Source organism: Rhinolophus ferrumequinum, chromosome 16, assembly GCF_004115265.2.
Source record: "Rhinolophus ferrumequinum isolate MPI-CBG mRhiFer1 chromosome 16, mRhiFer1_v1.p, whole genome shotgun sequence".
Classification (NCBI taxonomy): Eukaryota; Metazoa; Chordata; class Mammalia; order Chiroptera; family Rhinolophidae; genus Rhinolophus; species Rhinolophus ferrumequinum.
In genome coordinates, this window is record NC_046299.1 from 19,290,785 (window position 1) to 19,305,336 (window position 14,552).

Genomic DNA, 14,552 nt, shown 5'->3' on the forward strand with positions numbered 1-14,552 from the left:
AGTAAGTGTGAAGGCAGCTGCTGCGTACAATCCCGAAAGACATAGTGTGGGTCCAATTAGTAAGAGCGGCCCGGGTTCTAGCTCCATGAACCGTGAGCATGAAAGTCAGTCAAAGGAGAGAAAATAAGTACAGGCTTCTGCAGGACTACGAAGGCCATGGTGAGAATCTGAATGTTATTCCAAAGGCAGTGTGGAGCCATGTGCCAAACGCTGTGCTGAGATCTCCAGGGCTGTGCTGGGAAACCAACCCATCACCATGCGAAGGCCACGGCCACGCCTTCCGTGGGCTGATCCCAGCCAATGACTGAGCGGCACAGGAATATGAAGGCGGATCCCTTCCTGGGACACAGGGGACTCCCCTGGCTAACTCGCTGGTGGACTCCCCACCGTCTTTGTGAACCTCCCTCAGACTGCATAGCAACTCATCTTTCCTCCCTCTTCCAGCGAGTGTCCTTCGTGCATCCCAGTCTGCCGGTGCTCCAAGCTTCTCTGGCTCCTCGCCATATTGTCTCAGAGATGATTCTCCCCATAAAACCCTTTCTTTTATAATTCTGTCTACTTCCTGGAGGACGGGGACTAAGTCAGAGGCTGTGGAGACAGCTAACCAAACCCGTGACCTAAGGAGCTTAAAATTCCATTAAAGGAAACTTTCATGCAAACACAAAATAGCCATAGAATGACTGCAATAATAATTATAATTATGTAACCTAATAATTATTATATAATCATGTGCAAAACATGTATGTACAAAGTATGTGCAAAACAAACAAAGTATGTGCAAAACACAGGTGTGCCATAAAAAATAACATTAAAACATGGTGGCAGAGGGTATTCAGTCAGTAAATGCTTGAACTAGGGCATGAATATTGTGTACATGGAAGCTGGGAGGGATGGGGCGTGCTAGGCAAGGATAGTGTGTGCAAAGACCCGGGGTCATAAACCTGCAACGCATGCAGGGCTCTCCAAGTCATGGAGTGTCCAGGAGTGTAGAGTCTGAAACTGGGAACAATGGACAAAGGCTGCCGAGCTAGGCAGAAGCCAGAGCCTAGGGCTTTGGCCTGGAAAATGAGGAGCTGTGAGGTAACAAGGATGGGATATTGAATTTGTCTTGTAGTAGGGTCTCCCTGGTGAGTGTGGGGGAAAAGAAACCCTCCATTAGGGCTTTGCATAAAATATAAAGTATAACAGACTTTTTGAGAGAACTATTTGACTCACGGTAATCACTCTACTGTTGTATCCCCAGAGGAATTTCGATCTCTCCGCCTGTCCTTTTCTCCAAACCTGGACGAATACAACCCGGACATCCCCGAGTGGAGAAGGGACATCAGCCGAGTCATCAAAAAGTCCCTGGTGGAGGTGAGTGCAGACAGTTCCTTCTCTTGCCCAGGCACATTTCCTCTCTGTCCTTGAAGAGAATCATGGCGAGGGGATCCTTGTGCAAAGAAATGACAGGAAAGAGCTGGAGCCCGTGGGAGATCTGATATCTGCATAGCTGAGCCCCATGCTTGCAGACACATCACAGATGCTATGAGGGACAGTGAAACCGAACAAACATGTGGTCCTTAGCGCTGCTTAGAGAAGAACATGGAAGTTTGCGACATTCGTATAGAAGGGTTCATGATGAGCCGTGAGTAAGTGTGAAGGCAGCTGCTGCGCAGAATACAAAAGACACAGTGTGGGTCCAATTAGTAAGAGCAGCCCAGGTTCTAGCTCCACGAATGGTGAGCATAGCAGCACAGTCAGTGCTCCATACATGATGGTCGGTCATCTTTCAATGTCCCAGTTCTTTTAAAGTCATTTCTCTCCTACAGCAGCCCTGAGAGGAAGGCATTAATGTCCTCATTTTGCAGATGGACCAACTGAGGTTAAGAGAAGTTAAATGACTTGTCTAATGCCTCGTAGCTAATAAATGATGAAGCTGCAAAATTGAAGTGAAGGGTCTGAGTCCAATGTCTGGGTTTTTACCTATGAAACACAGCACCCTGGTGTTACTGGGAAAAATAACCAGGCGATGGGATTTATCCCTCTCCGAGCCAACGTCACTGACATTTTGAGAAGACACCTCTTTATAGGCATGTTCCCCTGTGTACTCCATTCTCAGGAATGATCAGAGCACAGATATCTGCAGGGAGCTACTGGAAGTTATTGCACAAACCCAGGAAATCAGAGCTGAGAGATTTTTCCCGAGGGAATGTTCTTAGCCCCAAAGGAAAGTCCATGTAGGGTATTTTTTGTACGTTCTTTCTCACACCCAACACATGTTTGTGCCTGATGACACAGAGATATGGGATAAAGGCATTCAGAAAACCTTTGCTTAGAACACCCATCTCGCATCCAGCCTTTTAGCAAAGAGCTGACCTTCCCCATATTCATACCCTTATTTTTGTTGATATTTATTTAGCATGTACATTATTTCAGAAACTCTTCTCAGTGCTTTGCATTGTTAACACATTTAATCACAGAAAACCTAGCCTGTGATGTAGATAGTATGATTATTCCCATTTGACAGGTGAGGAAACTGAATTTAAAGAGCTAACTTGCCCAAGGTCATGTGGTTAAAAATCTGGCGTGGGAGTCAGACCATCAAGTTTTGAATTTGATTTCATGGTGTCATAACCACTCCACTCTACTGCCGTCCTTTGCCTGATTATGTGGAAAGCAGGGATAAGTGGAATGGTGGGGTGCAGAAGGGGTATTTTCATGCTCTTCAGGGTAAATGCCCTTTCACCTTTGTCTTCATGACTCTCAGCATCCGTGGTATCATGGGTAAGTAAACATTATGGCCACCAGGGGGCGAAGCTGCCAGACTACAGGCCCAACTGGAATAGACCCTTCTGACATTGGAGCTGTTTGGCCCCGGTGTGATAACTGGTTTGTCTCCTCTGCTGTCCAAAAGAGATGACTTACACCCTTCAATGAACCCACTGCCCACCCCCTTTGGTCTATGGTATTCTAGGAATCCAAGTCCCTATAGATGTCCCCGGCAGCTGTCCAACACCTCTAGATGATTTGCCCACCAGGCATTAGCTCAGCTGTGACCAGTTTTCCAGGCTGATTTCATTTCACATTCATTGTCTAGGGATCATTTGCCCTGGGTCTTCACCTTTCTTCCAGCTGTCCAGTAGGCTAGAACTTACTGTTTATCAATATTTCTAGGCTGGTGCATAGCATAATCAGCTAAATGCAGAATAAACAGGTTGGCTCAGCATCCCTCAGCACAGGGTGTGATCGGTGGAGGGGCTTTTGTAAACTCCTTGGTTACCCAATCGTAAGAGGCAACTGAGCCAGCCCCTGGTTCCTAGTGCCCCAGCCTGCCTTTGGCCATTTCCTTAAGTCCTGAAGTACCTACCACATTGCCAAGTGTACCTTCGTAAACCCTGTAAGAGGTACAATTTGGGGTCAACTTATTTGTAGTTTTCTTTCTATTCATTACACAACAGAATTGGGTATAAAATCTGTTGCCTTTTCCTCATCAAATGGGATTTTTCTGTTGACTTTTCACAGTGAAATCTTCAATTGAGTCATTCAATAAACATTTTTCTATTTGATGAGGATGGTTGATACATAATCTCTGAGTTAAAAATCCAGTAGGGTCATAAAACAGTATGAGATTAGCTGAGACAGGAGCTGCTGTATAAACAGTGTCGGGAGAAGGGAGTCAGTACAGCACTGGTTAAGAACAGAGGCTTTAGGTCAGACCAAAGCCGCAAACTAAGCGTCACCACTCACTACCTAGATGGCCTTGAGCTGCTGTTTCACTTTGCTCCATCTACCTTCTGTCCTGTGACAGAAATAGAGATGCATTGCCCAGATCCCCACTCAGGGAAAGAGTCCTGTCTCAGCTGCTGGGAGTGCAATGGGCAGAGGCTTCAGCTGTCTTGCCCCTTGTCAAGTCCCTTTCCAGGGTGCTCACATCCTGTGATTCACTGATACAGTTCTGTAATGCCCTGGCCATCTCGGTGTAACCTCAGACAAACTGGAAGCACCATTCTCACTCTGTGCAAGGTCTCCTGGGGCTGTTGCCTTGATCGCAGCTCAGCTTCTCCCTCGGCTCGTTCCTACTTCCTTCCCTTCCCTTCCGTGGATGTTGATCCCAAGAACACCCTAAGTAAACACCCCAAATGCCAAACTCAGAGCCAGCCTCCTGAGGACCTCAATCTGTAATATGTCCTCACCTGCAAAGACAGGCATAATAATAATTGTATCATAAAGTCATTGTGTGTGTGTGTTGGGGAAGCGGGGGTGCATTACGTAATACTAACAGGACGCTTAGCACAACACCTGACACATGGTAAGGACCCATGAATGGAATGTCTTGCTACTTCAGAAAAGGTACAAAGGTGGAGTTCAAAATAAAAAAATCACCTAATTGGGAAATCATGAAAAATATATTGAAACAAGTGGACTAGAAGAAATATCTTGAAGGATAAGTAGGGTTCTGGCAGCAAATGTAGAGAAAAAACATTCTGGGGGAGATGGCACACAAAAAGATTTGCAGGAAACGCTGGAATATTGAGACATTGTACATGATTCCGTTTGGCTGGAGCGTAAGATATCTGTATGCATTGTGGATAATTAGTTTGAAAAGGAAGGGTGGGACCATCCTGCAGAAGGCTTTGAGTATATATTAATCCAGTGGGTAGAGGGAATTATGGCAGGAATTTGGACAGCAAAACACAATCTGAGTTGGACTAAATGAAACTAAACCTGGAGGTAGTAGCCTATCTCCTGGAAATGGGAAGACTATTGTAAAAACCAATGGGAGAGAGTGTAAATGCTGAATCGGGATATTAACCCTGGGTATTTAAACAGAAAGGAACCAGTAGGATTATTAGTGTGCAGGTCCAATCATCAAGGTCTCATAGATTGATTAGACAACATGGAAAGGAGAGTATAGTGTCAGAGGCGAATGAAAGGCTTCAAGCCAGAGTATCCGGGAAAGGGCTGCCTCAGGTCATCCGATGTAGAATGAAGATTTTGCGGGTGAAAGTGAAAAGTTCTTTTTTGGCATGTTTGTTGGAAGCCCTAGTAAAACAACCAAATGAATGACATTCTGCCTGGCCCCTGGAAAGAAAAGCTGGGATTGGAGCAGCTGATTCTAGAACCCTCTGGAGAGGTTCTAGAGGCTCCCGAGAAGCCCTGAGATATAAGCTCAAAAGAGAGCAGATGAACTATTAGGTTGCTGCAAAAGTAATTGCAGTTTTTGCAATAATTTTTAACCTTTTAAACTGCAGTTACTTTTGTATCAACCTCATATGATAAAGTAGAAGTTCTTGAGTGATATGTGTAATTTTAACAAGAGGCTCACAAGGCAAAGTGAAGGCCTTCGAGTGCTCCATGAAATGGGCTGGTCATCAGGTTCTGATGACATGGAGAAGTCAACAGGTCCCTGAGGCTTGTGAGATGGGGGAATTCTGTCAGGTTAGGTCACTAAGATGTACCTGGTCAATCTGAAGAAATAACTGTAGTGTTACAATGAAGGAGGAGGCTAGGTCAAAACAGGTGACAGCAGAGGGGCAGATGATCAAGTTCAGTAAGTGTGTTCAGTAAGTGATCAAGAGTCTTCTCATTGGCAGGGTCCACTCACTAGAGATGCCCTGTAGAAAGAAGAGCTAACATTTGAATCACCAGGCACTCTAACATACGATTCATAGGTAACTCATTTAATTCTCAAAACCACCCTTTTACAAGAGCTACTAGTATCCCGATTATTTTATTTGGGGGAATGTAATAGGTACAGAGGAAATAAAATGTTGAAACTAATAGGAATGAAGCTGAGATCAAACTTCGGACCATTTTCCTCCAGAGCCTGACTCACAGCCCAGTGTACCTGTCACACTCCTTTGTACCTGGCTTACCCAGTACCCTGCTTAGACCCCACCCCTACCCCTGTGTCTTCTTACTACCCCCACCCCCCACTCCACACTGAATACTTGGTCCCCTCTCATCACCTTTCCGTCAAGTCTTAAGCGTGCCTCTGTATCTCTCTCTCCCTCAGGCCACGGGGGTTTCAAACCAGCACGTCTTGGTGGCGGTGCTCCCTGGCTTACCCACCGCTGCTGAACTCTTTGTCTTGCCATATCAGGATCCGGCAGGAGAAAACAAAAGGTCAGCCGAGGACCTGGAGCAGGTGAGTCTCCCGGGTGCCATTTCAGCTTCTCCCAGTAGTGTGGACCACGCTCCTGCTAGTGTCGCATCACCAGGACAACAGCTCTGAGGGATCTCAGCTTGAGAGCAAGGGTACCAGCTGTGTCTTGGAGTCTTGGACTTTTGGGTTTTCTGTTTCTCAATTTTTAATCCGGTGATCCTAACTACTTCACCAAAACAAACAAACAAACAAACAAACAAAAATATGCAAGTGTTTGCTGTAGGCGGTGGCTAAGGTATTCAGAGTATATCCACACTGTGGAGTACCCTCCAGTGTTTACAATGAGTTAGATAAGTCAATGCACACTGGCATGACAAACTGTCCAGGACATTAAGTGGGAAAGAAGCAAGTGGCTGAACAAAATGCAGAGGTTGTACCCATTTATATCTTACTTATTTTCATCATGAGAGTATTATGAGAAGCAAATGACTTGATATGCATAGTATCATTTTTGAAAGGTACAACTTTTATGCAAATCATAAATCATGAATCCTCTTTATCACTGCCATGCTAAGATGACCTGATGAGTGTTTAATAAATGAGTGATATTGGCTCCAGAGAACCTCCACTGGCTATTTGGGGTCCACTTTCTCATTTCTGCCACTTCTTGAGTATTTGAGTATCTGTGTGTGTTTCTCTCCTTCCCTCTCTCTCGCTCTCTCACTCTCTTGCTCTCTCGCTTTCTCGCTCTCTTGCTCTCCCTCTACTTCCCTTTTTGATCTTTATATCTTCCCCCTCCTCCTTTTAACTTCAAAATACTCACCAATCTCTGTAGTGGGGATTATTATTATGTTGTTGTTGTTGTTCTTGTTCTTCTCCATACATTCAATTAAAATGATTAGTCTTGGTCTGGTTACCATGTTAGAGACTACGAGATTTCAGTCAGATCTGGCAGATAGATTAAAAATAAGATTCCTCTCAGCCTGCAAATAAACATTGGCCTTTTCCCCCTCTAGTACTTGGAGCTTTTCAATTTACTTAGAATGAACCCATAATCTAGTCCCATGATCTCTAATCTTCCAAGATGGCCTGAGAACCTCCTATAACAGCCTTATTAACAACCCCAAATTGTAGCATGGCCCACCTCCTAGCACACACCCTCCTTTCAACTGCCACTTTTTCACTTGGCCGAAGACTCACCTCTATAATTTTCTCCATGTGCAAATAATAAAGAACAGAGTTGTCGTGGAAAGCCCTGTTGAGCCACATTTGCTAGTGAAGTGCAATTGAAAGGCAGGCAGCAGGTAACCCCTCAGATTTGCATCTGACCTTGACCTTGTTCAACCTGGCATTTCACTTCCCATTATAGTCTACAAATTATTATCGGCCCCTGCGATTTAGTTGGGGAAAAATGGATTCTTTCTTATCACAGCATTACTGATGAGAGCCTGGAGGGAAGGTAGATCACTATTCAGAGCCTGTAGGTGTGAACATTCACAGTTGTCCCTCCTCTGGAAATCTCAGCCATTGTCCACCTAAATCCAGATCATAGTCTTTTCAAGTATGGACCTGGCCAGATTTAGAGCCAGCAGATTTCCTAGGAACCACATCTAAGGATAGAGCGCTGTCAGCTCAGTTGTGTTATACCTTCCTGGATCAGGAGTTTAGGGAACCCCTCTTAAATCAAACAAACAGAGATCTAGGTGGACATGGTTCTTTCAGGAAAAATGTGGGTGACAAAGAACAGAGGGCAGGCAAAAGCAATGGATTTCCTTTGTAATAATGATACAGAAATTTTAAATGAAAGCACAGCCAAACCAAACAATAGAAAGGACCCCTCCTTGTTTGAAGGCTGCACTCCAAATCCCAAATGGAATTTGGGAAGGGCTGACCTAATCCTCTCTCTTAATGCCCTGACCCCTTTCCTATAAAGATATAGCACAGAACCCCCAGGGAGGGGAAGAAGTGGGACCCTGGCCAGATAGACCCTGAAGACTGGGAGGCCAAGGCCCCCGCAAAGGGCTCTTGGCTCTCCTCCCTTAGCTCCCTCTAATAGCGTTCCCTGGGGAGAGGGATGCTGACTTAGATCCAGCTATCTTGTCTGTGAAATAAATTGAAAATCCCTCACAGTGAGAAGTACTTGACCTTGTTACTGAGATAACATGGGCTGGGTTAATCAAGTGACCTCTGTCTGGGAGGGTTCCACTAGTCTTTATTTCAGATCTCCGGTGGGTGAGAAGAGGCTCACTTGCCCTTTGCTGGCCTCATCAAGGATAGCACATCCTGCTACCCTGAGGCCAGCTGCTCAGATACAGAGCTGCCCCTCCCACACCGTCACTGTACTCCCCTCTCTCTGAGTCCTCAGAGGTGAGGCAGCTTTGTAACTGGCTCTCCTGGAAGAAGGAAAGACCATCGTGCTCTGTCAAGGTTGTTTTTGATCCAGTGCTGGGAAGAGAGGGAGGCTACAGATTGTTTTGCAGAATCCTTAACGGGCACAGAAACACTTAAAAGACACAAGAAGACCATGGAAAAATTGCCAACCACTAACCCTGAATTCCCTCCTCGGTTGTTTGTTTTCCCATATACATTTGACAGATGCAGAATCCAAAATGCAGGGAAAGAAAAGGCACTTCAGAGAATGGGACTGTCTATTGGCAGCATTTTAAGGAACAAAAGATTCATTCTGAAATATAATTGGTAATCTCAGACTGTTTTCTATATGTCTCCATAGTCTACCCTGTCCAGGACTTTTAATGTGGGGAGTTGAACTATAGAAATACTCTGGAGTTCACAAGGAAAGTCAGTTAAGCAGGAAGCTAACTAGAAGTAGAGTAGGTAAGAGGTAGACCAAAAATAATATGACAAAGGAGGCGGAAGCTTAGAGCTAGGGGATACAAGAAGAGAAAGTATGAGTATGTATGGCCAATGTATTTCTTCATTATATTATCCGGGAAACTTATTAGGCATTTTATTTTATTTTTTATTATTTTTCAATTATAGTTGAAATTCAGTATTATTTTATATTATTTTCAGGTGTACAGTATAGTGGTTAGATATTTGTATAATTTATGAAGTGATCCCCCAATTAGTCTAGTATCCATCTGACACTATACATAGTTATTACAATACTACTGACTATATTCCCTATGCTGTAATTTACATCCCCATGACTATTTTGTAACTACCAATTTGTATTTCTTAATCCCTTCACCTTCGCCCCCACCACCGATTCCCCTCCTGTCTGGCAAGCATTAGTTCGTTCTCTGTATCTATGAGTTTGTTTCTATTTTGTTTGTTCATTTATTTTGTTTTTAGATTCCACATATAAGTGAAATCATACGGTATTTGTATTTCTCTGTCTGGCTTATTTTGCTTAGCATAATATCCGCCTAGGTCCATCCATGTTGCCGCACATGGTAAGATTTCGTTCCCTTTTTTTTTTTTTTTTTTATGGCGGAGTAACAATCCACCTTATATGTGTACCACCTTTTCTTTAGTCATGTATCGATGGACTCTTAGGTTGCTTCCATATCTTGGTAATTATAAATAATGCTGCAATGAATATAGGGGCCCACATATCTTTTCAAATTTGTGTTTTGGATTTCTTTGGATAAATACCCAGAAGTGGAATTGTTGGGTCATAAGGTAGATTTAATTTTTTGAAAAATTTCCATACTGTTTTCCATAGTGGCTGCACTAATTTGCAATTTCACCAACAGTGCACAGGGTTCCCTTTTCTCCACATCCTCGCTAGCACTTGTTTTTTGATTTGTTGATGATGGCCGTCCTGACAGATGTGAGATCATATCTCATTGTGGTTTTAATTTGAATTTTTCTGATAATTGGGCATCTTTTCATATGTCTATTGGCCATCTGTATATCCTCTTTGGAGAAATGTCTATCCAGGTTCTCTGCCCATTTTTTGATTGGATTGTTTGTTCTTTGTTTTTGTTTTTTTGGTGTTGAGTTGTATAGGGTTTTTTCGTTTGTTTGTTTGTTTTATAAAGTTTGGATATTAACCCCTTATAAGATGTTTCATTGACAAATATCTTTTCCCATTCAGTCGGTTATATTTTCATTTTGTTGATGGTTCCCTTCTCTGTGCAAAACTTTTTTAGTTTGATATAGTCCCATTTGTTTACTTTTTCTTTGTTTCCCTTGCCTGCCGAGATATGTCCAGAAAAAAATATTATTAAGAGCCATGTTAGAGACTTTACTGCCTGTTTTCTTCTAGGAGTTTTATGGCTTTCGAACTTACATTTTAGTCTTTAGTCCATTTTGAGGACTTTTTTTTTTTTTAATATGGTGAAAGAAAGTGTTCTAGTTTCATTTTTCGCATGTATCTATTCAGTTTTTGCAACATCATTTATTGAATAGCCTGTCTTTCCCTCATTGTATATTCTTGCCTCCTTTGTCATAGATTAATTGACCATATAGGCATGGGTTTATTTCTGGGTCTCTATTCTGTTCTGTTGATCTATGTGCCTGTTTTTATGCCAGTACCATGCTGTTTGGATTACTATGGCTTTGTTGCACAGTTTAATATCAGATAGCCTGATACCCACAACTTTGTTCTTCTTTCTCAAGATTGCTGTGTTTATCTGAGGTCTTTTGTGGTTCCCTATAAGTTGTAGGATTATTTGTTTTAGTTCTGTGAAAAATGCCATTGTATTTTGATAGGGATTTCATTGAATCTATAGATTTCTTAGGCACTTTAATCAAGCGGATTATTCTTTTGGGCTAAGAAAGAATGGAATTGGATGAGCTAGTGTTAACTAGAATTAGTGTTTGGCTACATTGCTTTCCCCTGGAAGTTGTATGAATTGGGAAAGATCTCCCTCTGTTGAATCCAAAGGGAAGATTCTTCAACTGCTATTGGAAGGGACCTTAATAATGTAACAAGATCAGGATTGATTGACTGGGTCAGCTCCAAGGTCATTCCAGGCAAGTCTCTCTCTAAATACGGCACCAGAATGCTATTTATATTTAGTAGGGTTTGCATTTCTCCTCCCACCTTCCAAGATAAACACTAGTATTTTTAGCCCAAAGTAGCTTTGCCATTGATAAATCTGCCAAAGTCCATTTTGAATCTATAGTTGCACATTGTACCACTTGTTCAGGTTACATGTTTCATAAATGTATCAACTGCTCTGTTGTCCTTAAACTTCTCTTTGTTCATGTTTCAATGTTTGATACTACCATTCTAATTATCTGAGAGTGTGTTTTCCCCTATAGGTTTTATTAAAAATTGTTTAGATGTTGAATGTGTCCTTTGGGTGGTACCCATTGCCACGGTTGACAGCCTATTTCCAGCTCACTGCCTTCTGGATACACCCATAAATCTCTTCTGTGGGCAGAGCCATGTGACTGATTGTGGCAGTTCTGGCCAATGACTTAGGGGCAGATGTTATATGTATCACTTCCAAATTGAAGTGTATCTAAGCGCTCACTGCAAAACCTTGAGAGCCCCTTTTCCTTCCTGTGGTGCTGTGAATGGAAACATTTGAGGGTGCTGCTCCAGCAGCCTGAGTCACTATTGGACCATCATAAGCACAGCACTACTGCCTACCTGGTGTGTGAGCCAGAAATATGCCTTCATTGTTTCAGCCCCTGAGATTCTAACATTGTTTACTTCAGCCTAACCTACCTTGTTCTCATTCTTACACTTAAATTCTATATTTTGTGAAGGAGATAAGGAGGAGAATTGAAGTATTTCTGAGTCCTCACTGTCTTTTTAAGTGGTACTATAAGTGAAGTGTCAGTTTCATTAGAATCACGAGCGTAGTCCACCAATTGTCAGATGCCAAGAGCAATGTGTTGCTTCTTTGGTCATGATTATTTAGCTGGAGAATAGAAAATGGACTGTGTAGGAGAGCAGCCACATAAGAGGGTTGACAGCGTAAAGGATAAATAAAATTTGCTAAGATAACACACTTTCACTGGACAGAAAAAGCAAAATAAGTTCAGCTTGCTTCAGCAGGTCCAATCTCCCAGCAATCACATATTATTGCACTTGATTCTTTATCATGCGAGGTTTTGTTCTCATTTAGGCCGTCACTACACTTTTCTACATATTCCAGTTTATTCTCCTTCTTTCATAGCCAAAGATCCCAAACATAACAAATGCTATTAACTGGCGAACAGAATGTGGCAATCCTGAGAATAGTGTGAGGAAATGCTCATTCCTGTAACTCCTACTGGTCAGCAGACATGGGCCTGGTGTTACAAGTCGTGTGCTTCCCAGATGAGTAAGAGATGGCAGCATATTTAAAGAAATGCTTCATTTTTTAAATCTTCTAAATCTGCTTAGCCTGACCTCTTTTCAAATATCTTTTGTTCTCTCTCTCTCTCTTCATTAGCTGGTTAAGGGAAAATGTTTTTAATGGCAATACCCTAGGATTAGGCGTCAACCAATATTGAAATGTACTCTCAACATTTCCGATATTAACTGGGTAAACTTAGGTATGTTTAACCTCCATTTTCCTCCTTTCCATTGAGATCTCAGCACTAAGACCTAAAATATTCTGAGTCAGAAAAAATAGGAATGCAACTTTACCAATATAAAGTGTTCAATGCATAAATAATATACTTAAAATACATATCTATATCTATCTATGTATCTATCTCTACATCTGTATCTATATCTGTGTGTATATATATAAATATATACATAATATATGTAAATATTTATATATTATATATGTAATATATAATATATGTTTATATATATTATTTACTTTTATATATAATATGTATTATATATTAATACATATGATATATATATATATATAAAATATATATATATAAAACAGTTCATGATCTGATGAAAACTATACAGGATAAACACTTCTGCAAGTGGCATGGAGAACATTTAAAATATTGTCAAAATCTTCCAGTAGTCTCATGTTCATTTATGAGTAGAGAAGTACATGGTTCTAATTGAGATTATTCTTGTGTGCAATGTAAATTTTATTTAGTTTTCTTTCCCTGCATCATTTCTTTCTCACAAATAATGTGTTTTTTATTGCATGTCCTTTGATGCAAGTTAAATATGTGAAATATATTTTCTGTTCCCAGGTTATTTTTGCATAGCCTGCTTAATTGTGTAAGTGGTATAGATAAAGCCAATGAAGCAATGTTTTAAACGAAAACAAATATGGGAAGCTAATCATATTCACAAGGGACTCTCCTGGAGATTATAAATAGGAAGTACGTTCTTCTGATGAACTCTGTTTTCTGGTTTAGTTATTTATATCTCTCAGTTGAGGAAAAAAACATTCTCAGGAATAAGAAATAAATATCACTTGAACGGTTGAAGAAGAAAAGTCTTTCTTGTGCAAATATATAGTTCCATTTTGACAACCTGATGGATTCTGTAACACAGGGCACTTCCTTAATTACTTCTGACAAGTCTTTCCTATTTAAGGTAACATGTCTTTTTTCTGCAGATATGAGGCTATGTACATACACACTGTGTGCACATATATATCATACATAGATAAACATAGTTTATGCATACGTATTATACATATTTCACATATATACACATCTCTGTATGTGTGTACAAGGTGTGATCAAACAATATGGTGCTGCTGCTGCCGAGTGCCATCCAGGTGATGTTAATTGGTGTTTGACCTTCATGGAATTGTGCGAGCTGAGTTTGTACCCAGGAACACTACAAAGTTTAGGTGAACTCTAAATAATATCAGCGCTTATTAGAGCATTTGAGAAACGATGTTCATAGAAAATGGCCTGAGAAATGGGCATGTGGTTTCATCCTCCATCATGACAACGCTCTGTGTCACACATCACTTCTGGTATGCCAATCTCGATCAAATAAAAACATTATGGTGTGTCCCCATCTACCTTATTCATCGGATCTGGCACCGTGTGACTTCTGGCTCTTTCCCAAAGTCAAAATGATCACGAAAGGTAAACCTTTTGAATCGAGTCAGGACATCGAGGCAGCCACAACAGGGCAACTAAAGACACTCGCGAAACAGCACTTCCAGAACTGCTTCAGAAAGTGTCAAGAACGATGGGACAAGTGTTCAAAGTGAAGGGGAGTATTTTGAGGGGGGTTAATGGCAATGTGTCTTTTACTGTAATATATTTTTTTTATTTAAACATTCACCGTATTTTCAATCACACCTCGTATGGCTGTGCCTATGTGTATTTCATAACCAAAACCTTTTTGCTTGACCTCTACTAAAAATCCACTGTCAGATTCCTATAAAGACCTTACCAAAAGAATGATAAGACTAAGGTAGAGTAGGAACTTGTGTATTGCAACAATTTAGAGAACACAGAGGAAAACCATTGTATAGTCTGTATTAGAAATCTACTCTTTCTATAAACCTAGAGCATTATGAAAGATTTCCCGTTTCCAGGAAAAAGAATAACTTATTATAGAACATAAAATTGTCTTCAATGTAATTTTATTACCATCTTGTTTTTCTGCGTG

The 14,552-nt window shown here is 41.3% G+C and overlaps 1 protein-coding gene across 3 annotated transcripts in view; it reads left to right on the forward strand.

Annotated features, from left to right (window-relative positions):
• SORCS1 (sortilin related VPS10 domain containing receptor 1) overlaps positions 1–14,552 on the forward strand; it is a 467,290-nt gene that overhangs the window by 429,877 nt on the left and 22,861 nt on the right. For all 3 annotated transcript variants that reach the window (XM_033130825.1, XM_033130827.1, XM_033130826.1), the window contains exons 22-23: positions 1,244–1,356; positions 5,999–6,130. In XM_033130825.1, coding sequence (XP_032986716.1) covers positions 1,244–1,356; positions 5,999–6,130 — 245 coding nt within the window. The remainder of the gene's footprint in view (positions 1–1,243; positions 1,357–5,998; positions 6,131–14,552) is intronic.